Source organism: Erinaceus europaeus, chromosome 17, assembly GCF_950295315.1.
Source record: "Erinaceus europaeus chromosome 17, mEriEur2.1, whole genome shotgun sequence".
Classification (NCBI taxonomy): domain Eukaryota; kingdom Metazoa; phylum Chordata; class Mammalia; order Eulipotyphla; family Erinaceidae; genus Erinaceus; species Erinaceus europaeus.
In genome coordinates, this window is record NC_080178.1 from 68,759,569 (window position 1) to 68,782,853 (window position 23,285).

Sequence of the window (23,285 nt, forward strand, 5' to 3'; positions counted from 1 at the left end):
ATCATTATTAATGCTCAGACTCGATGTTACTCTACTTGCGAATAAATGAGTTGAGAGATGTTAAGTGTAAGGATAGTGCAAGTTTACATAACAAGTGGAGGAGTCAAAACGTGAGTGCCTGTTGTTTTTAGAATAGACTATGCACTGAATGAGATGACTACTACTTACATAAATAAAAAAAAGAGATTAAGTAAAACTGCATCTGGCAATGAGTCGACAACACACAATCCTCTAAGTTATGGGCAGTTATATATAAGTGAAGCATAAAACTTTATGCTTTTCACAATATCCTTTAGCTAAATAAAACAGTTTCAGAAAGGAAAAATAAAATAGTTCTTGCTGTGAATGAGAATAAAATTTCAATTTGGAGTTATTAATATAGGCTGCTTATTATAAATGTATTGTTTCATTTTTAAAATTTTATTCTGCTTTAAAATTTATAATAAAATTCATCAAATAATTTAAAAACAACTATGAGGTAATAATTCTCTATTGTTTCAAATTCAAGTCCACACTATGCAAAAAGAATAATTAAAAGATATTTATAAATGTGGCAATCACTTGCTACTGACAATGTTTTCAAAAGGAAGCATTGAAGTGAATCAGCCAAAATGAACCAATGTTATTGTCAAAATAATGTATTTCTAAATAACCGTAATCCAAATGCTAAAATGGGATTGCCAACTTGTTTGCCACTTGTTTTATGTTATTTTTATTTAATTTATTCTATATTACTTGTTGCCAGCAGGGCATCACTGGGGGTCAGGATCTGCAAAATGATTTCTGCATTCCTGGAGGCCATTCTTCCTTTTGCTTTTTCCTTTCTTTTTTTCTGATAGAGACAGAAATAGAAGAGAGAGGAAGAGAGATACCTACAGCACTGTTCCACCATTCTAAAGCTTACTCCTACAAGAAAGGACCAGGGGCTTGAACCCAGGTCCTTGTGCATGGTGACATGCATCTCTGCCAAGTGAGCCTCTCCAGAGCCCCTATTACTGCCATGTGGACTGACACCTCCAGTTTTCCAAAATTATGCCCTGCTCTTGTCTTGAAAGTGTGGCATTAAGTAGACTTATAAACAAATTATTTCTGCAGAAGTAGCTCTGATATCTTGAAAATTTTAAAAACTAGTGTAAATCTTGAAATACAAATGTCACCAGCTACTTTACCTCTAGTGAATTTATTAGTGCTGCTGGAGAATGCTGATTTCAGATAGTACTGAAAGGTTCTATGAATTCATGTCTCATAGCAAGATACACAAAGAATCCTGCTAAGTGAGAGAATGGCTACTTATTCACAAGTATGAATGGCTAAGCTCGTATTTGAACCAAAATGCTTACTAGCCGATAGCCTAATCACATCTGTCCTGTTTCCCGATTCTAACTGTTGAGAAAAATACCCTCATATGCTAAGTTAAAATCAGTACATCAGATTCTTGAGCAAAAGGCACACACATACCTCTTGAAATAAGAATTTCCTCATCTTTTTGTAACAGATTAAAGTCATGATGGTTACATAGGTCTCATATATATATTTGCCTTTGGGAACAAATCTCTGAAGATTCTGGAAATTCAAATGGTTTAGAAACATCTTGGAGCTTAATTGTGTACTAGAGTGGATGTGGAGTAGTTCAGTTCATACAAATAAAACTAATCTTCCAGGATTTTGTCAACCCTCAAGAGGTTAATTTAGTTATTGTTTCTAGGTCTGTGTGTCCACACATAGACATTTCACCCTCAGAGCATTAGTAGAGAAGAGAACAGTCCTAGAGAAATTTTGGATCCAAGTTTGATTTTCTGACAAAGACATGTTCAGTTTTTTATTACTTTTAAAAAATGTATTCATTTACCAGAACACTTCTTGGGTTTATGGACTGGAAATTGAGCCTAGGAATTTTTGTGAGAAAAGTTCTATTTAAGCTTCTGTTATAAAAAGCTAACCCTATCTTGAATATTTGTAAATTGATTAGTAATTTGCATTGATGTTTGTAAGATATACTATTAATCACTTTGAGGAACTATGAGGTTTAACTCGATATAAAGTTGATTATTACAACAATTGTTGTGTCAATGAAAAACTTACTTGGATAGTGCGCTGCCTTGCCGTGTGCATGACCCAGGTTCAAGCCTGGGCCCCCTGCACTGAAGGAAGTTTCCATGCAGTATCTCTCTCTCTCTTTCTCTCTCTGTATCTTTCTCTTTCTCTCTCTAATTAAAAATAGATAAAAATATGACTAAAGATAACAATTGTTTGCTTTATAAATTTTATTAAATCACAGTCAAGAGTCTTTCTGCATAACAGTGTTTGTTGAGGGCAAATCAACTTGGATGTGCAGCACTAGGTTTACCAGTGAAACCTACCTCTGTCTTATCATGAAGTAACACATCAGGAACTCGAGTATAGGAAAGCTGGTAAAAGCAGCTCTGCATTTGCTAAGGTTTGTCTCTTTTGACTATTCCTCTATGGTCTTTTGGTGGTGCAGGGGATTGAATTTAGGCCTTTGGAGCCTCAGGAGTTGAGAATCTCTGTGCATAGTCATTGTGTTATCTATTCCAACCCTGCATTTTTTTTCTACATGGAATCTGACTGAGAATAATTTGGTAACTAGAACATGGGGGTCACAGCTTTGAGGAGCAGTGTCCTTTTATCAGGACAACCTTTGAAGTGCAAGGTCCAGGGCAGGACACTTGATTGGCAGAATAGGAGTGCTAGGAGGTTCTCTGTGGAGGAAAGCTGGCCTGGAGCCTCTAGACCACAGGGAAGAGACTGGCCCCTGCAGACAGGCGCTCCTTCTGGTCATCCAGGGGCCCTGGATCATAAGAGTTACACCATGGCCCAACATAGACCCTCCCATCAGTGGAATTTACTCCAAGTGTAGGTGTCACACTATGGAAGTCATATTCCTTTCCTGAAGAAGTGAAGCAGCAGCATCAGTCAGAGGACAGTGAGAACTATATAGGTCTGGAGATTCTTGGTTCAGATGCAGAATGTAAGTGTCAGTTTTCACTTGTGTTAAAGAACTGCCAGCAGTGGGCATCTAGCTGTACCTGCTACCACCCAGGAAGTGAGAAGTGATGGGAAGTCCCTCCCCTTCCTGCAGTGTGGAGGCAGAGAGGAATTGCAACCCTCACCCTCCTTTCCCAATGGCTGAGCAGCCATGAAGGGGACCACAGAATGTGAGACTGTAAACCCCTTCAATCTTCTGCATCCCACATGGACCTTGGGTCCATACTGCCAGAAGGTTAAACCCCATCGATTTGATGTGATCTGGGGCCCATATTCAGCTTGGGAGCCTATGTGACCTCTGCATCTCTCTAGATCCGACCTCACATTCTGTAGTCATAAGTAGGAACCATCCAAGCTGCCCCAATATCAGGATCCATCTCCCTCAGGTGTAGCATAGAGTATGTTGTATGGAACATTCTCTACCATTGTTGATCCAAGTTGAGGGCAAGGTCCTTTGGGGGCCCACAGAGGGGTCTGTTGTGTTGTTCCTGATAGAGATGACTTACAACAATGGAGAGAGGGATTTATTCGAGGTCTAAGCCCATAATGTCTGTTTGTGAATCTCAGGTTTCCCTGATTTTTGTGAAGAGATAATGATACGTAAGATAGTTGTTGCTGCATGAGTAGTCATATTTTATTGATTTAATAATGATGGACAAGACCATAGGAGAAGAGGGATACAATTCCACACAATTCACACCACAAGAGTTCCCTATCCCATCCCCTCCATTGGAACCTTTCCTATTCTCTATCCCTCTGGGAGTATGGACCCAGGGTCATTATGGGGTGCAGAAAGTGGAAGGTCTGGCTTCTGTAATTGCTTCTCTGTTAGACATTGGTGTTGACAGGTCGATCCATACCCCCAGCCTGTTTCTATCTTTCCCTAGTGGGGCAGGGCTCTGTAGAGGTGGGATTCCAGGACACATGGTGGAGTCATCTGGCCAGGAAAGTCATGTTGGTGTCAAGATAGAATCTGAAATTTGGTGGCTGAAAAAAGCATTAAGACATAAAGCAGAACAAATTATCTAATAATCAGAAACCTAAAGGCAAAAATATATCAGATGAGATTTGGGCTCTCCATTTCAGAAAAAGCTAGTAGGTCAATTTTAGGCATAATCCATGGCGCCAACAACTTTACTATTTTTGCCTGATCCCAACAGCTAACATTCAGGAAGACCAAAGGTATTGTCTGGAGAAATGGTGTCAGAGTTGGAAATAGGGAGCCAGGCAGTGGTACACCTAGTTAAGTGCTTACACTACAGAGTTGGAAATAGGACTAGAAAGCTGGATAAGGACAGAGAGTAGCACCCAAATATGGGAAATATATATATATATATATATATATATATATATATATATATATATATATATATTATTAACTGTAAACCCCATCAATTTGATCTGGAGCCCATATTCAGCCTATATAATCTCTCTATTTCTGTAGGTCTGAGCTCACATTCTGTGCTCATAACTAGGAAAATTCCAGCCTGCACTCATTGTAAGACCCGTCTTCTTTGAGTGGCGGAGAATGTTGACCCAGCCTCCTTCAGAGAATGGGGCAGTCCCCATCATTGTTGGCCCACATTGAGGGCAAGGTCCTGTAAAGGCCCACAAGAAGGTCCCCTCTGTTGTTTCTGATGAAGATGGCCAGTGACAGTGGAGAGAGGGATCTGTTAGAGGTCTATGCCCATCATGTCTATGTGGGAATCCCAAAATTCCCTGACTAGGGCCCTGGGTGATGGGGTGGCCTGGTAGTGACCAAAAGAGCCATCATCAAAGTATGCCAGTCTCTTGCTCTTATCCAGCTTTTGTCATCCTTACTTTGTCTGACAAGGTTAGCCTTGGAGTGATTGAGGGAAGTGAAATGGGAAGTAGGCGAAGAGTGTATTTAGGTCTAGTATGAGTACAATTTTCTATGTCCCATGATAGGCGTCTGCACACCATTCCCACTCCCAGGGTCCCTAGTGCCCACAATCCTGCATTGTTGCTGAGATATCATCTCCTCAGTTAGACCTGCACATTTTTTTTTTTTTGTGACAGTTACCTTCCTTACTCCAGTCTGGTTATTCCACCCTCTAAGAATCCCCCACTTAGAAGAATCTGTATCACAAATTACTTGCTCCATTGTCTCCCCTGTGCTCTAAGAGAAGTTCCATTAGAGCAGGTGTCTGTATATGCTTCTCACACCTTTTCAGAAAAGCCGAGGACAGTCCCAGGATGAAAGAATCACTGGATCGATAACATGTAAGAGCACAAGTAAGGACCAAGCATGGCACCCGCAGTAGAGCGCACACTTCACCATGAACAAAGACTCTGGCTTACGACCCAGGTCCCCACCTGCAGGGAGCAAGTTTCACAAGCCATGGATCGGTGATGCAAGCGTCTCTTCTCTACTTTATCTCTCTCTTTCTCTATCTTTCCCTTTCTCAGTCTCTGAAATTCTATCAAAGAAGTAAATAACAATAAAGGTTTTAAGGGGGAAAATGAAATAAATAATGCCTTATTATCTATCAGCAAAAACACAGATATTTTATCAGGGAGTAGTCAGTCAAGAACTTCTCATATATTCTTTTCTGGATTCTGCAATTGGTGACCTGAAGTAAGACCAGGACAGCTGTCCAAAATACATGTCTAAAAATCTATTCCTAGAAGATAAGATTTCTCCTCCAGTTCCTCCCATCCAAGTACTAACCAGTCCTGACTAGTGCTGCTTAGCTTCCTAGATCAGACAAGACCACATGAGTTCAGAGTATGACTGTAGACTCTTTCTGGTTGCTTACAGTCATTTACTGTCAAACTTAGCCATAGTAATCACATTCAAATTGAAATAAACTAGAGAGATAAACACATTCTAAGTGGATGGTGGTATAGTAACTATGACTTAATGGTAAATAACCACCTTTAAAATATGTTAATAAAATTATTAAATTTTTCCAAGCAATATTTTATTAATATATACATATATGTTAGCAATTATACATTTAACTCAATTGTATTAAGATAATTAGCCATGGGTCTCTGATAAACTACTTAGTACCAGAAAATACAACTATTGCATTTCCTTGAAAAAAAAAAACTCTACATGAGTTAATGATACAGGAGCTAACATACTACTTTTCAGACATCCTTTGTCCTATTGTCCTTTGATTTTGTATATATTTGCATTAGATACTAGAAAATAACAGACTTATCTAGGAACATATCCTCCTAGCAAGCTGTCTCCTCAGAGCCCCCTTGATCTCATTGTTCCTGAGACTGTAGATGAGGGGGTTCAACATGGGGATGACCACCATGTAGAACACAGACACCACTTTGTTCTGGTCAGTTGTATAGTTGGACTTGGGCATCACGTAAATGAAGGTGATGGTCCCATAGAACAGAGTGACTGCGGTGAGGTGGGAAGAGCAGGTGGAGAAGGCCTTCTGGCGTCCCTCAGTGGAGCGCATCCTCAGGATGGTGATGAGGATGTAGATGTAGGAGACAGCTATGACACACACTGTGACTGCAACGAGGGAGCCAACAGTAATTGAGGAGAGAACAATGGGGAGACCGACATCAGAGCAGGAGAGCCTAACTAAAGGGGCAAAGTCACAGAAGAAATGATTCACTTGATTTGGTCCACAGAAGTTTAAATAAGAGAAAGAAATTGTATGGGAAATAGCATTGATGAAACCTGCTATGTAACTCCCGACAAGCAACTGAACACAGACTGGTGTGGTCACCTTGGTGGAGTAAAGCAGCGGGTTGCAGATTGCCACAAAGCGGTCATACGCCATGACAGCCAGGAGGAAACACTCAATTCCTCCGAAGAAAGCACCTGAACTAAGCTGGACAACACATCCAACGTAGGAGATGGTGTTTGTCTCCACCAGGAAGTTCACAAGCATGTTGGGCGTGACAGACGATGAGAAACCTATGTCAGCAAAGGCCAAGTGGCTCAGAAAAATGTACATTGGATGGTGGAGCTGAGAGGAGATTCTGATCAGAGCGATTGTGCTGAGGTTGCCGGTGACGGTCACCAGGTAGATGCACAGGATGAGGATGAAGAGGATGATTCTCAGAACAGGGTCATCCGTTAAGCCCAGTAGAATGAACCCAGTCACTGCAGTGTGGTTCCCGGCCCCCAGGGAATCCATGAGACTGTGCAGCTGCTGCCGAGAAAGCCTGTGACAAAACATGCAGTGGACTGATTCTCATTCAGACAAGTAGAGGAGGGTCTCTCAGTGTGAGAGCACAGGTGTGCATAGCTGAGACCCAGAAGTGCCAAGTTCATCCCTAGCCATATGCCAGAGGGCTGGTCCTCCTTACACACATATTCTCTCTCATTAAAGCTAAATAAAAAAATAGAAATAATTATGCACAAAGATATTTGTACATAAGTTAATTTTCAAGTATGGTAAGCAGTCTCTATATTATAAATTGATTTAGCAACAACTGTAGAAAAGTTCCTTCCATATTATGGGCTTTTTCTCTCAAATTATTTCCATATATGCATATAAGACATCCTTGAGGTCAATGAAAATAGCATAGGACAGGGGGTCGGGCGGTAGCACAGTGGGTTAAGCGCACGTGGCGCAAAGAGCAAGGACCGGCATAAGGATCCCGGTTCGGGCCCGTCTCCCCACCTGCAGGGGAGTCGCTTCACAGATAGTGAAGCAGGTTTGCAGGTGTCTGTCTTTCTCTCCCCTCTCTGTCTTCCCTTCCTCTCTCCATTTCTCTCTGTCTTATTCAACAACAACAACATCAATAACAACAATAACTACAACAACAACAAAACAACAAGGGCAACAAAAAGGAAAATAAAACTTTAAAAAATAATTTAAAAAATTTACAAAAAAGTAGTATAGTATCTATGGGAGAAAATATGTATTGTTATATTGAAAAATGGAAAATGTTATGCATGTAAAAACTATTGTATTTATTGTCAAATGTAAAACATTAATTCTCCAATAAAGAAATAAAAAATAACAAGAACAATAAAAGAAAAACAAAAAAATTAAAAAATAAAACAAGCAAACAAAAAAGAAAATATGGTGAATAAAATAAGAATATTCTTATATGTAAAAGTTTGTAACAAAGACTTGAATCATATGTCCTTCTACTTCATGTTGACTAAATAATAAGCACTAAATGACAAGGATTAAGATGCATGTATGTATAGAGAGTGGGCACATGTACACATGTGTGGCTTGTCTATTTCATTGTCATAAAGTAACAGTCACACTCAGTGTTGCTCTACTTGTGAATAAATGAATTGAGAGAGGTTCAGTGTGAGGATACGTGCAGGAAAGTCACATATCAAGTGGTGGAGTGAAAACGTGAAGCTGGAGAAAGTGTGACCGCCTATTCATTTTGAGACTAAGCAATAAATGAAATGACTGCTACTTCCATGAATAAAAAAGAGACTATGTAAAGCTGTACCTGGCAATGAGTGGACAACACTTTATCCTATAGGTCTCTGGCAGTTATATATAAATGAGGCGTAAAAATTGATGCTTTTCACAATATCCGTTAGCTAAATAAAACAGCTGCTAACAGGAAAAGTAAAATAGTTCTTCCTAGTAATCAGAAAGAAAATTCAATTTAGAGTTGTCATAAGGCCATTCATTATAAATATATTGTTTTTTTATTTTTAATTTGATTTTTTAATACATAATAAAATTTATCCAATAATTTGAAAACAACTAAGAGGTAATAGTTCGCTGGTGTTTCAAATTCAAGTCAACTACGCAAAAAGAATAACTAAAAGATACTTTGAAATGTGGCAATCGCTTGATACTGACATTGTTTTCAAAAGGGAGTATTAAAGTACTCAGCCAAAGTCGACCAATATTATTTTCAAAATAATGTGTTTCTAAATAACTATAACCCATATGCTAAAATGGGATTGCCAACTTGTTTGCCATTTGTTTTATTTTTTTTTATTTATTCTATATTTCTTATTGCCAGCAGGGCATCACTGGGGGTCAGGATCTGCAAAATGATTTCTGCATTCCTGGAGGCCATTCTTCCTTTTGCTTTTTCCTTTCTTTTTTTCTGATAGAGACAGAAATAGAGGAGAGAGGAAGAGAGATACCTACAGCACTGTTCCACCATTCTAAAGCTTACTCCTACAAGAAAGGACCAGGGGCTTGAACCCAGGTCCTTGTGCATGGTGACATGCATCTCTGCCAAGTGAGCCTCTCCAGAGCCCCTATTACTGCCATGTGGACTGACACCTCCAGTTTTCCAAAATTATGCCCTGCTCTTGTCTTGAAAGTATGACATTAAGTAGACTTATAAACAAATTATTTCTGCAGAAGTAGCTCTGATATCTTGAAAATTTTAAAAACTAGTGTAAATCTTGAAATATAAATATCACCAGCTACTTTACCTCTAGTGAATTTATTAGTGCTGCTGGAGAATGCTGATTTCAGATAGTACTGAAAGGTTCTATGAATTCATGTCTCATAGCAAGATACACAAAGAATCCTGCTAAGTGAGAGAATGGCTACTTATTCACAAGTATGAATGGCTAAGCTCGTATTTGAACCAAAATGCTTACTAGCCGATAGCCTAATCACATCTGTCCTGTTTCCCGATTCTAACTGTTGAGAAAAATACCCTCATACGCTAAATTAAAATCAGTACATCAGATTCTTGAGCAAAAGGCACACACATACCTCTTGAAATAAGAATTCTCTCATCTTTTCATAACAGATCAAAATCATGATGGTTACATAGGTCTCATATATATATTTGCCTTTGGGAACAAATCTCTGAAGATTCTGGAAATTCAAATGGTTTAGAAACAATATGGAGCTTAATGATGTACTACAATGGAAGCAGAGTAGTTCAGTTCACACAAATAAAACTAATCTTGAGGATTCTGTCAACCCTCAAGAGGTTAATTTAGTTATTGTTTCTACATCTGAGTGTCCACACATAGACATACCAACCTCCAATCATTAGTAGAGAACAGTCTTAAAGATGAGTTTTGGATCCAAGTCTCAGATCCAAGTTTGATAATCTGACAAAGTCATATTCCATTTAATTGATTAATTAATTAATTTTTATTTCCCAGGAGACTTCTTAGCTCTGGTTTATGGCCTGGAAAGGGAGCCTAGGAATGTTCATGAGAAATATTCTACTCAAGCATCAGTTTTAAAAAAACGAACCATTATCTTTACCTGTTCAGTATTTATAAATTGATTAGTAATTCGCTTTGATATTCGTAAGATAATGCTACTAATCACTTCAAGGGAGCATGAGGTATAACTTGATATAAATTTGACTATTATAATAATTGGGTCAGTGGAAAACTTACTTGGATAGTGCCTTGCCATATGCATGACCCAGGTTCAAGCCTGGGCCCCCTGCACTGAAGGAAGTTTCCGTGCAGTGGTCTCTCTCTGTCTCTCTTTCTTGTCTCTAACTAAAAAATAACATAAGATTAAAGATAACAATTGTTTGCTTTTTAAATTTTATTAAGTCACAGTCAAGAATATTTCTGCGTAACAGTGTTGTTTAGCGTGAATCAAGGTGGATGTGCTGCACTAGGTTTACCAGCGAACCCACCTCTGTCTCTCATGAAGTAACACATAAAAACCCAAGTGTAGGAAAGCTGGAAAAAGCAGCTCTGTTTGCTAGAGTTTGTCTCTTTCAAATTTTCCTCTATGGTCTTTCCCTCTACTCACTCTTTTTTCTTTGTTCCTTCCTTCCTTTCTTTCTTTTTTGCTTGTTTGTTTGCTTTTCTTTGTTTTGTTTTATTTACCAGAGCACTACTCAGCTCTGGCTTATGATGGTGTGGGGGACTGAACCTGGAACCTTGGAGTCTCAGTTATTGTGAGTCTGTGTAGTCGTTGTGTTATCTATCCACCACCCCACCCCACCCCCCCGCTTCTTTTCCTACATGGAATCTGACTGGGAATGATTTGGGAACTGGAACAGTGGGGATCGCAGCTTTGAGGACCAGTATCCTGTTATCAAGAGAAACTTTCAAGTGCAAGGCAGGACACTCAATTGGCAGAATAGAAGTGTTGGGAGGTTTTCTGTGGAGGAAAGCAGGCCTGGAGTCTCTAGACCACAGGAAAGAGACTGGCCCCTGCAGACAGGCGCTCCTTCTGGTCATCCAGGGGCCCTGGATCATAAGAGTGACACCATGGCCCAACATAGACCCTCCCATCAGTGGAATTTACTCCAAGTGTAGGTGTCACACTGTGGAAGTCATATTCCTTTCCTGAAGAAGTGAAGCAGCAGCATCAGTCAGAGGACAGTGAGAAGAACTATATAGGTCTGGAGATTCTTGGTTCAGATGCAGAATGTAAGTGTCAGTTTTCACTTGTGTTAAAGAACTGCCAGCAGTGGGCATCTAGCTGTACCTGCTACCACCCAGGAAGTGAGAAATGTATATTTTCTTTTACTTCCTCAAGGCCCCAGATGAGCTTAAAGTTGACAATAAAGTCACTTAGTTTCTGGCCTTGTGCTTAAAGTCTCTTTTTAACCATAGCCAGAATTATATTTTTTGTCCCCTTTTCTCTGTTCAATGAGAATGACAATACTATCCTAACCTTCTACTCTGGTTATGTATTCTAACTATTAAACTGCTCAGGTATTTATTTGTTTCTTCTGATCACATCTTGGAATGTTGTATATCATATTTTCTGAGAACTTGTGATTTCCTCATCTTGCTGATCTAAAGTAGCACTATAGAGGAGTTTGGTACTATGCGATGTATTTTTTTTTTTGTCTCCAGGGTATTGCTGTGCTCAGTGCCTGCACCATGAATCCACTGCTCCTAGAAGCCATGTTCTCCCCTTTTGTTGCCCTTGTTGTTATAGCCATGTTATGGTTATTATTGTTGTCGATGTCGTTCGTTGTTGGATAGGACAGAGAGAAGTAGAGAGAGGAGGATGACAGAGAGGGAGAGAAAGATAAACACCTGCAGACCTGCTTCATCGCCTCTGATAGACACCTGCAGACCTGCTTCATCGCCTGCAGGTGGGGAGCCGGGGGCTCAAACTGGGATCCCTACGACGGTCCTTGCGCTTTGCACCATATGCACTTAACCCGCTGCACTACCATCCAACCCCCTATACTATGTATTTCTTTAGTGTGTGGTCAAATGTGTCATTTTATGTTATGATTTTGTTGATTTGTGTTGTCTTTCACTTTCCGCTTTCTTTAGGGAAAGCTGTGTCTATTTAATCTTCTTCAAGGACAAACTCTTAGTTGTCTGTAGACTTTTTCGATGATTTCCCTGTTCTCTTTCATTTATTTTTGCATCTAATCTTCATTTCCTTCCTTCTGCTAACTTTGAGCTCCTTCTCAGTCTGGAAGGTTTGAGGTTTCTTTTCTTTGTTAATTTAAGTGTCTTTAGCTATGAGTTTCATAGTTTCATAGTTTCAGTTTTTCAGAACTGCTATTTATTGATTATTCAGGACAGTGTCGTTTATTTCTGTGTATTAGTGAGCTTTCCAGTTTCTCTTAAGGTGGAAAAAGGAATGGCGAAGAAAGAGTTAAAGTCCAAGTTCCACCCCTTAACCTTGCAGCCCAGCTTCTGTAATGATGCTTTCTCCTCTCAGCCTGCGCCCTCTATATAAGCTTGTATGGTCCCTTAGTTTGATGATACTTTGCACTACCCTGCAAAGGTATAATACCTATCTGTAGTCCCACCAACTCTGGAGTAGCTTCACTTTTCTCCACATTCTTGTCAACACCTGTTATTTCTCCTTCTCTTCCTCTTTATTTTTTTTATTCATTTTTTTTTTCCTAGAGCACTGCTCATCTCTTACAGTGATAGTGCCTGGCATTGAACCTGGGACCTCAGAGCCTCAGGCATGAAAGTATCTTTGCAATAACCATTATGCTGTCTCCCAGACCTGGTCCTATCTTTTTGGTCATAGCTAGCCTGAAGGTGTGAGGTGATCTCTCACTGTAGTTTTGACTTGCTTCTCAGGGGAGTGGAGCAGCACATGACACTGGAACTCATGGCTCTTGTGCGATATTCAGCAGTGAAGAGATACCAACTCGTGTTAGTCATACTCTTTGATCACTACCTTAACATACAATAATGCAAATGTGCTCAGTGCTTCCCATGTCTTTGAAAGTAAAAACAAAACACAAGAACACATAATATACATAATACATGTATGTGTACATGGGAAGCCCCAATGAGAGAAACCAGGTTTATGTATATAGTCCAGGAACACTAGCCCTGGAACAGTGAGACCTCCCAACAGATAGGGATTAACTGTTATTTCTATAATTATCTATCTATATTTTTGCTCACTTTTTTTTGCCCATTTTTTCTGTCATTCTGCCTTCCTTTCTTTTTTAAATATTTTTTATTTATTCCCTTTTGTTGCCCTTGCTGTTTTTTTTTTTTATTATTGTAGTTATTGTTGTCGTTGTTGAATAGGACAGAGAAATGGAGAGAGCAGGGAAAGACAGAGAGGGGGAGAGAAAGATAGACACCTGAAAACCTGCTACACTGCTTGGGAAGCAACTCCCCTGCAGGTGGGGGAGCTGGGAGCTCGAACCAGGATCCTTAGGCTGGTCCTGTACTTTGCACCATCTGCACTTAACCCACTGTGCTACCGCCTGACTCCCCTTCTCTTCCTTTTAAGTTATGCGTATAGCTATTACTGCTTCCGAATGTCTATCCTTTTTTCCTCTTCTCTCTCTTGGTCCTGATGGAATTGAGTTTCAGAGCCCATTAGTCATCTTCCCCTAATATTTCTTCCTCTCTGGGAGTATGAACCAAAATTAGTTTTGGGGTGCATAACCAAGAGTTATGGCTTCTGTAGTTATTTCTCCACTAGACATGGGCATTGGCAGGTGGATCTGTACCCCCATCCTTTTTCTGTCTTTCCCTACTGGAGTATGGTTCTAGAAAGGTGAGTTCCTGGGACACATTGGTGAGGTTTTTTGCCCAGGGATTTCAGGATGGAATCACAGTAGTATCTGCAACTTGGTGTTTGTGAAGCAGGACAATATCTTTAATGAACAGGAACCAGAAAGTAGGAATAGAGCAGGTAAAAATAGGGATATTAGGGTGTTAACAAGCTAGGAAGTCTACCTTAGGGATGTTCCCTTGGGCCCATGACTTTAGTAATTTTTGTTAGAACTTATTAGTAAACATGGAATAGGACTAGAAATACTGTCTGGAAAGATGGTGTCAGGGTTGAGAACAGAACTAGAAAGCTGGATTAGGGCAGAAAGTAGTTATCAAGCTTGAAGTAAAATATATAAATACAGTTAACTGTTTACCACATCAGTCTGACCAAGGGTCCATGTATATTTGTCTTTAACAAAGGAACCTGTATATTCTCCAAGTCCTTTTCAGTCTGAGTTCACAGTTCATGGTCACATGTAGGAACATTCTAGGCTGAACTCATTTCAGGACCAGTCTTCCTCGAGTGGCAGAGCAGGCTGACCCAGCCTCCCTTTGGATAGTGGGGCAGCTCCTACCATTGCTACTTTATAGTGAGAGCAAGGTCCTAGAGATGCCCTCCAAAGGGATTATGATGATGTTCCTATGGATGTTACCAATGATGGTGGAGAAAGTAGTCTATTAGAGGTCTTGGCCCATCATATCTATAGGGGAATCCTAGTGGTCCTTGACTAGGACCTCAGATAATGTAGCGGCCTGGTAGTGACCAAAGAGACCATCATTAAGGTAAGCCAGTCTCTTACCCTTTTCCAGCTGTTGTAGTCCCTTCTTTATCTGGTGAGCTTGGACTTTCTCCCAGCTATTAAAACATTGTTATTTGTTGTATCCAAACTAGTATTAGGTCTATGGGGTCTGACCTCAAGTTAGAGAGGAAATAGACCTAGGATTTTAGTGGGGTCTAATTTAACCTTGAGTTTTACTACATTTACTTGTTTGCTGATTCTAATAAAGGTTGTCCTAGGGTCAGTAGTTGTCCTTTAGTATATATATATATATATATATATATATATATATATATATATATATGCCAGTATGTTTTAGCCAATTGTATGCTGTATTTCTTCTAAAGAATTATCAAGGGGTGAAAATAATGCTGATGATGTCAGAAGAGATTAGGAGATATATTTTACTTGTTTTTTTGTGTAGTTATTTGAGTAAATAGAGTGATTAAGGGAAGTGAAGTAGGGGATAGGAATGTCTAGGTCTAAGTAATAAATACTTGATTAGAAAATTTATGGTGTCTTCTCTAAGCCATTCTACTAGATTGCTGAGCGTTTATGCCTAAATCTAATCATAGAGGACTATTAATATATAGTTGCTTCTAACTTATGGATATGCATATACAAACTACCCAGTGCCCTAGGCCCTAGCCTAAATCTAGGATCTGTAGCTTTATTAAAGAGCACGCTATCTGAAATGGAACTGGGTAGTCCCATGTGTTAGAAAGGGTTTCACCAGTTTATTGGAGTTGGAAAGTTGACATCTCAGGCTTGATGTCTCTGGATACAATCTGAAGTGAAAAAGCAGTGGCAGCAAAATGTGGCATGTTGGTACTGTTTTTTTCTAATTATTGTTATTTTATTTAGTTGAGATCAGCAGAGGTAGTAAACAGGGTAAGGGATCGAGAGAAATACAAGCAAAGTCCCACAGGTTCCCAGACTGGGAGAAATATAGATTTTTTTTAAAATATGGATTTTAAAGACAATGGGGAAGGTTCCTTATGGTCTTAGAAACTAAAAATATGGCATTAGATAATTATTATTATAGCCAAGTTAGTTGGAAGCTTGTTTTTCTTTGGAAATCCCATGGTTAGGATTTGCTGTACTATATTTGTCCTCACCATGACTTAAGTTATTTAATGATGTCTGTTAGTAGCAATATCTTAGATATTGACAAGAGTAAATGATTTGGCCAGTCTGATATAAATTTCTAGGTAACTTAGTATTTTTTAAAATGAGTTCTTTTTAGAAATGCTCTAACAATTTACACTCTGTCTGAATTCAATCAGTTTAGAATTTGAGACATTAAATGCTTATACTAAAGGAATATATACACATTATTAAAATCTAGGCAGTTGGGGGTCTGGTGGTAGCCCAGCAGTTTGAGCGCATATGACGCAAAGTGCAAGGACCCCATAAGGATCCCAGGTTCGATCCCCAGCTCCCCACCTTGTAGGGGGGGTCGCCTCACAAACGGTGAAGCAGATCTGCAGGTGTCTATCTTTCTCTGCCCTGCTCTGTCTTCCCCTCCTCTCTCTATTTCACTCTTTCCTGTCCAACAATGACATTAATAGCAACAACAATAATAATAACTACAACCACAATAGAAAACAAGGGCAACAAAAGGGGGAGAAAAGCAAATTAAAAAAAAAAATCTAGGCAGTTAAAGATCGTGAAATATTCCATCTATTTCCCCCTGACTTGTTGAATTAGTAGTGATTATAAGATTATGAGTTAACAGGAGTATAGTTTCACACCGCTGTTACCACCAAAGGTCTGAGTCCCCACCCTCACATCTCTGTGGTGGACCTAAAAACCCCTCCCTCCTCCTCCACCCAGAGTCTTTTACTTTGGTGCAATACATCAAACCCAGTGCAAGTTCTGCTTTGTGTTTCCTTTTCTGTTCTTATTTTTCAACATGTATCTATGAGTGGGACCATCCCGCATTCATTCACTGCTTCACAGCTCCTGAAGCTTCCCCTTTGCAGGTCAGGAGCCTTGAACCTGGGGCCGTATGCATGACAATGTATGAACTCAATTGGGTGTGCCACCACCCAGCCCCTACAATTTGACTCATTTATTTACATATCTCCCTTGAAATGGTACATATGATTTTTAAGCAGTTTCAATCAGGCATTAAAGACTAAACTTTGGGGGCCAGGTGGTGCAGAAAGTGGAAGGTCTGGCTTCGGTAATTGTTTCTCCACTAGACATGGGCATTGGCGGGTGGATCCATACACCCAGCCTGTTTTTATCTTTCCTTAGTGGAGTAGGGCTCTGGGAGGTGGGGTTCCAGGACACACAGGTGAGGAGGTCAGGATGGCATCATGGTAGTGCCAGCAACTTTGTGACTGAAAGGTGGTAAGATATAAAGCAACTTGTTCAATAAGCAGAAACCCAAAGGTATGATTAGAACAAGCAAGAATAGGAATCTTAGGGTGGAAAAAAAAAAAAAAAGCTAGCAAGTCTATTGTAGGTATGTTCCAAGGAGTCCATGACTTTAATAATTTTTACCTGAGCCCAATAGCAAATATGCAGGTGAAGTAAAAGTTTTGTCTGGGAAGATGGTGTCAGAGTTAGGAAAAGGAGTAGAAAGCTGGATTAGGGCAAAGAGTAGCTCCCAAATATGGGAAAAGTATGTATATACCATTAGGAACTCCACTGATCCGACTGAGGGCCCATGTCTATTCATATTTAGCACTGGAGCCTGTGTAATCCCCTTGCCTCTGTCAGGCTGAGCTCACATTCCATGGTCACAGCTAGGAACATTCTAGGCTGCACTCATTTCAGGACCCGTCTTCCTCGAGTGGCAGAGTATGTTGACCCAACCTCCCTTCAGAGAGTGAAGCAGTCCCTACCATTGCTCTGCAGTGAGGACAAGGTCTTGTACAGATCCACAGGAGGGCTTCTGATGAGAATCCTGAAGGAAGTGGGATATGACCAGTGTTGGTGGAGAGTGGGTTTAGGCCCATCCTTCCAAGTGCCTTTTATGCACCGAGAGCTTTGCTGGGCAAGAGTTGTATCTGCTGAAACATCCACACCAAACAGACTCAAAGCCAATGAATCCTCATGTATTTCCCACAGCAATTGAGTTACAAGCACAACAGGACTCCAGCCTCAGGTACAGAGTGACTTGTCACTCTCCTGCACAGAGGGAGCCTTAATCCTAGCCACAGACACAGCTGGAACGGAGGCTAAGTATCTGTGTCAACAAAAAGTCTTTGAAAATTAAGGCAGAGATGTATTTTTTAGTGGTTAGAGGCAAACAGAATGTGAGAGGAGAAGGGGGGAGGTAGATGGGGAGAGAAACAAAGAGATACCTGCAGCTTTACTTCACCACTCATGAAACTTTCCCCCTGTAGGTGGAAATGTCCTTATGCACTGTAATGTTAACACTTAACCAGGTGCCCCGCTGCCTGCCCCTGAGATTTTTTTTTAAATATTCCATTTATTAATGAGAAAGATAGGAGGAAAGAGAGAAAGAACCAGATATCACTATGTGCTGCCAGGTATTGAACATAGGATCTCATGATTGAGAGTCCAGTGCTTTATCCACTGTGGATAACCACCCCTTGCACAATAAGGCAGAGATTCTTAAATGCACATCAGGCAGTAAATACTAGGATCAAGTGCTTAATAAAACACGTCTGAGGGAGTCAGGCGGTAGTGCAGCGGGTTAAGAACATATGTGTACACAGATCTTTTTGGATGGGTGTGTTGAGTTCCTTAGGATATATCCCCAGGAGAGGAATTGCAGGATCATAGGGTAGTGACCAGCCATTTCTTTCTCATTTCCTCACACCAACCAAACCACTCCATCTCCCAGCAGCCTTGAGTCCTTAACAAGCTCCCTGGTCTCTGGAAGGTAGTTTTCTTCTCTTCCAACAGCCTTGGATGCTCTCCACTCAGTGTGAACACACAGTGGGTCTGCACGGGTGGGTACCTGGACAATGCATTGGTCACACTAAGTGCTCAGTCAGTGTTGCTATTAACAACGTGTTACCTTCATGTATTTCCACACCTGTAAATGCTCACATCCTCGATGGGATGGCCTGTATTACACCTCCATAAGTGACATCTTTCCTGAAATATAGCAAATGGAACCTAGAGCCTCAAGCATGCAAGCCCTGCACTCTGTCAGTTGAGTTATTTTGCCTGCCGCTCTCTATCTTTTGAAATGATTAAAAACTCTTAAAAAGAAACATAAAGTCAATTGACTCCAAGTATTTAAAAATATATATATATCAACTGAGCAAGAAACAGGAAGGATACATTTGAAGGGAAGGTTTGCAGACAAAGTGTATATGGTGTTACGTTGCTCTCTTGTGGACACTCAGTAGAATGCATCTGAGGACAGGATACTCTATAAACTCCAAATGCAATCTTTAGGTATTAAGTAGATATGCCAGTTCATTGTATACTATAATACAGCAGCTATGAAGGTGGCTCCGTTGTGGAGAGAAGAGCATTCATGTGTGAGGCCCCGGGTTTACACATGGTCCTAACAGGCACTTAGAACCAGGACCTTCACTGGGCTTCTGGTTCAGGTCAGTGAAGGGAGGTGGCACCCACAGAGCTTTCGCTCATTGGCCAGAGATCATTAGAGGAAGACAAGAAGCCGTGGCAAGCAGACTGAGTGACAGGTCAGTGGGGGAGTCCCGGGTTGGGAAACTGGAAGCTCCATGTTCAAAACCCTGATCGAAGGAGCAAGAAGTTTAACACTGTAAGTGTGTTTAGCAGGTGTATAAATGATACAGCAAAACTTTGCAAACCATACTGTGTACATTTTAAACCAAATCTACTGCAAGTCTTCCCCCAAACTTTCAAACATTTTCTGTAGTCCATTGGGTTGAGATTAAATGGGAGGGATTATTTTGCCAGGAAAACTCCCAAATCCAATTAAGTTAAAAGGAAATAACTTCCAAGCAAGCTTGAATGGTTTGTGCTAGACATAAACACAAGCAGCTCAGTGTTGGGAACCATCGTGCCTTCGTTGTGGTACACAGTGTGCTGTTGTTTCAGAAGGCACTAGCTATGGTCTTGACAAGGAGGGAGAACCAACCTTCTGTGAGATGTTGGTTCAGGCCAGTTAAGAAAATACCACCGGGGGCCAGGTGGTGGCGCACTTGGTTGAGCACGCGCGTGTTACTAGGAAATATCACCCACACAGCTTTTTCTCATCATTAGCAGAATTGGGTGGGAGGTCAGTGGTTGATTCCCTGAGCTTGGAAAATGTCAGATTGTAAATTTGAGCCCCATCCCAGTGTGATGCAGTTTGAGACTGCATTCAGGAGCCCCCAGAAATATAGTTGAAAGGAACAGAGAAGTATATCCCAAGAAATTTTTAGTGTTGTATTTATTTGTTAATGAGAGGGAGAAGTGAGAGAGATTGTGTCCTCAACAAAACACTGGCTACCAATATTCATTCTGAACTCAAATTTTGCCATGAACTATGCCTAAATAATTATGATTGTATTATGCATGTTTTATTACGACAATAATTACTCACTTTTTAAAAACTTCATTTATTAATTAATTTTTGAAGGCATAAGGAGTGAACTAGGGTGTCACCTCGGCATAAATCTTGCCAAGAATCAAACTCAGACCTCATGCTTGAGAGTCCAGTGTTTTATTCCCTGAACCACCTCCCAGGTCACCGATAGCTCATTATTCAAAGGGAAAACTGAAATAAATCCAGACAACTAGTTCTGTCTCACACTGTTACCCACTTCTCCAATGCTCTCATTCTTTCTCTCTTCCCCCCCTCCACCACCAAGGTTGTATTGCTGGGACTCAGTGCCTGTAGGACTAATCTACCACCTCCAGTTGTTTGTTTTGTTTTTTCATTAGATAAAATGGAGAGAATTGAGAAGGGAGGGGGAGATAGAAACCAAGAAGCATGTGCAGACCTGCGTTGATGCTTATGGAGCCTCCCCCGCAGGTGGGAAGTCGAGGCCCAAATCTGGGTCCCTGAGCATGGTAACAGGTGAGCTGAGCTGGTGCATCACCAGTTGCTTCCCTCTGGTGTTCTCCCTCCCCCTCATTGTTTTTTTACATTTATTTATTTTCCCTTTTGTTGCCCTTGTTTTGTTTTTATCGTTGTTGTGGTTATTACTGTTTTTGTTATTGATGTTGTTGTTGGGTAGGACAGAGAGAAGTGGAGAGAGGAGGGGAACACAGAGAAGAGAGAGAAAGATAAGACACCTGCAGACCTGCTTCACTGCCTGCGAAGCGACTCCCCTGCAGGTGGGGAGCTGGGGGCTCGAACTGGGATCCTTACGCCGGTCCTTGCGCCCTGTGCCACCTGCACTTAACCTGCCGCGTTACTACCCAACTCCCCCTCCCATCTTTTTTTATTGATGATTTGATAATGACCAACAGGATTGTGGGATGAAAGGGATACAATTCCCACCAACAAAGTGCCACACCCCACTCCCTCCATTGAAAGCTTCCCTATTCTTTCTTTTTATTTATTTAAGAAAGGAGACATTAACAAAACCATAGAATAAGAGGGGTACAATTCCACACAATTCCCATAACCCAATCTCCAGATCCCATCCCCTCCCCTGATAGCCTTCCCATTCTCTATCTCTCTGGGAGTATGGATCCAGGGTTGTTGTGGGTTGCAGAGGGTGGAAGGTCTGGCTTCTGTAATTGCTTCCCCGCTGAACATGGGCGTTGACTGGTCGGTCCATACTCCCAGTCTGCCTCTCTCTTTCCCTAGTAGGCTGGGGCTCTGAGGAAGTGGTGCTCCAGCACACATTGATGGGGTCGTCTGTCCAGGGAAGTCTGGTCAGCATCCAGAACCTGGTGGCTGAAAAGAGAGTTAACATACAAAGCCAAACAAATTGTTGAACAATCATGGATCTAAAAACTGTAATAATGCAGATGAAGTGTTGGGGGTATTCCTACATGCTCTTGTGTACTTCTGCTTTCAGGTATATATTTTTCCCTAGTTTATGGGCACGGGTTAACCCATGCTCTATCTCAGGGGACCTGGACTATATCTAGGTTTGGGGACTTTATTGGGGAGTGGAACACCTGGAATGGAATTAGAGAATACTATGAAAGGAAAGGTCTCACCCGAGTGATGAAGCTGAAGGGTTGTCATTCCACACCTGACGTCTCTGGTCATAGTCTGAAGTGCAGCATGCTGGGGTGGCACTCATGTTGATTAGGTTGCGATCCGTGGATGCAATATTATTTGATTTGAATTGAGAGCAGCATGCAGAAAAGTGGGCCCCACCCTAAGGTTCCAGGACTGGGGGAAATATAGGCTCTATAGTGGAAATGTGAGGTTCCTGTTGTCTTAGGGTTCAAGAAGACAATGGATTGTTATTGTTATCATCACATTATTTGGTGATAGGGTTAACTTTGGAAAGTCCCTTTGATAGGGTTTGGGGTTTAGTACCCAGCATCTTGTATATAGCTGTGCTACCGGTTGCTTCTGTTCTCCCTGGTCTAGGCTTTTGGGAGAGAACATATCAAAGACAGCCTATGTATTAAGAAGACTCAGTCTGTGTTTTAAGAAGTTCTAGACATATCATCAGTTTTTCGCCTCTCATATTAATTAAATAGTGGTTTATATAATGTTTACACTTTAATAGGATTGATATAAACACCACTCCCACCACCAAATGACTGTGTCCCATCCCCACCATCCACCCCACCCCCCCCGCACCCTCCACCATGCCGGGAAGCCCAGTGGCCACCCTCCCCTTCACCACAGTGTTTTTACATTGGTGCCCTGCTCTCGATTTAATCAGATCCTGCTTTTAGTTTCCCTTTCTGTTTTTCTTTCTCAACTTCTGTTGATGAGTGGGATTATCCCATACTCATCTTTATCTTTCTGACTTAGCTGACTTAACATAATTCCTTCTAGCTCTGTCCAAGATGGGTCAGATAAGGTGGGCTCATTGTTCTTAATAGCTGCATAGTATTCCATTGTGTATATGTACCACAGCTTTCTCAGCCACTCATCTGCTGTTGGGCACCTGGGTTCCTTCCAGGTTTTAGCTATTATGAATTGTGCTGCTATGAACATAGATGTACACACATCTTTTTGGTTGGGCATTATGGAATCCTTGGGGTATATCCCCAAGAGAGGAATTACTGGGTCATATGGAAGGTCTATGTCTAGCCTTGTAAGAGGTCTCCAGACTGCTGTCCATAGAGGCTGGACCAATTTACATTCCCACCAGCAGTGTAGAAGGGTTCCTCTGTCCCCACAGCCTCTCCAACATTTGTTGCTGCTGTCCTTTTTGATGTATGCCATTCTCACAGGAGTGAGGTGATATCGCAATGTTGTCTTTATTTGCATCGCTCTGACAATCAGCAACCTGGAACAGTTTTTCATGTTTGTTAGCCTTTTGGATCTCCTCTGAGGTGAATGTTTTGTTCATATCCTCTGCCCATTTATGGATGGGGTCATTTGCTTTATTGGTGCTAAGTTTGCTGAGTTCTCTGTATATTTTGGTGATTAGTCTCTTGTCTGATGTTTGGCATGTGAAGATCTTCTCCCATTCTGTGAGGGGTCTCTTTGTTTGTGTGATAGTTTCTTTGGCTGTGCAGAAGCTTTTCAATTTGATGTAGTCCCATTGGTTTGTTTCTGCTTTAGTCTTCCTTGC

The 23,285-nt window shown here is 41.0% G+C and overlaps 1 protein-coding gene across 1 annotated transcript; it reads right to left on the bottom strand.

The window, feature by feature from the left end:
* Positions 1-6,197: 6,197 nt before the first annotated feature.
* On the bottom strand, positions 6,198-7,142 carry LOC103117626 (olfactory receptor 5P76-like). The gene has a single exon (XM_060177517.1). It carries the CDS (start codon positions 7,140-7,142, stop codon positions 6,198-6,200), a length of 945 nt encoding a protein of 314 aa, XP_060033500.1.
* Between the last annotated feature and the right edge of the window lie 16,143 nt (positions 7,143-23,285).

Excerpts from the sequence above, each read along its gene's own strand:
- LOC103117626 (XM_060177517.1), bottom strand. The coding sequence starts at position 7,142 with ATGGATTCCCTGGGGGCCGGGAACCACACTGCAGTGACTGGGTTCATT.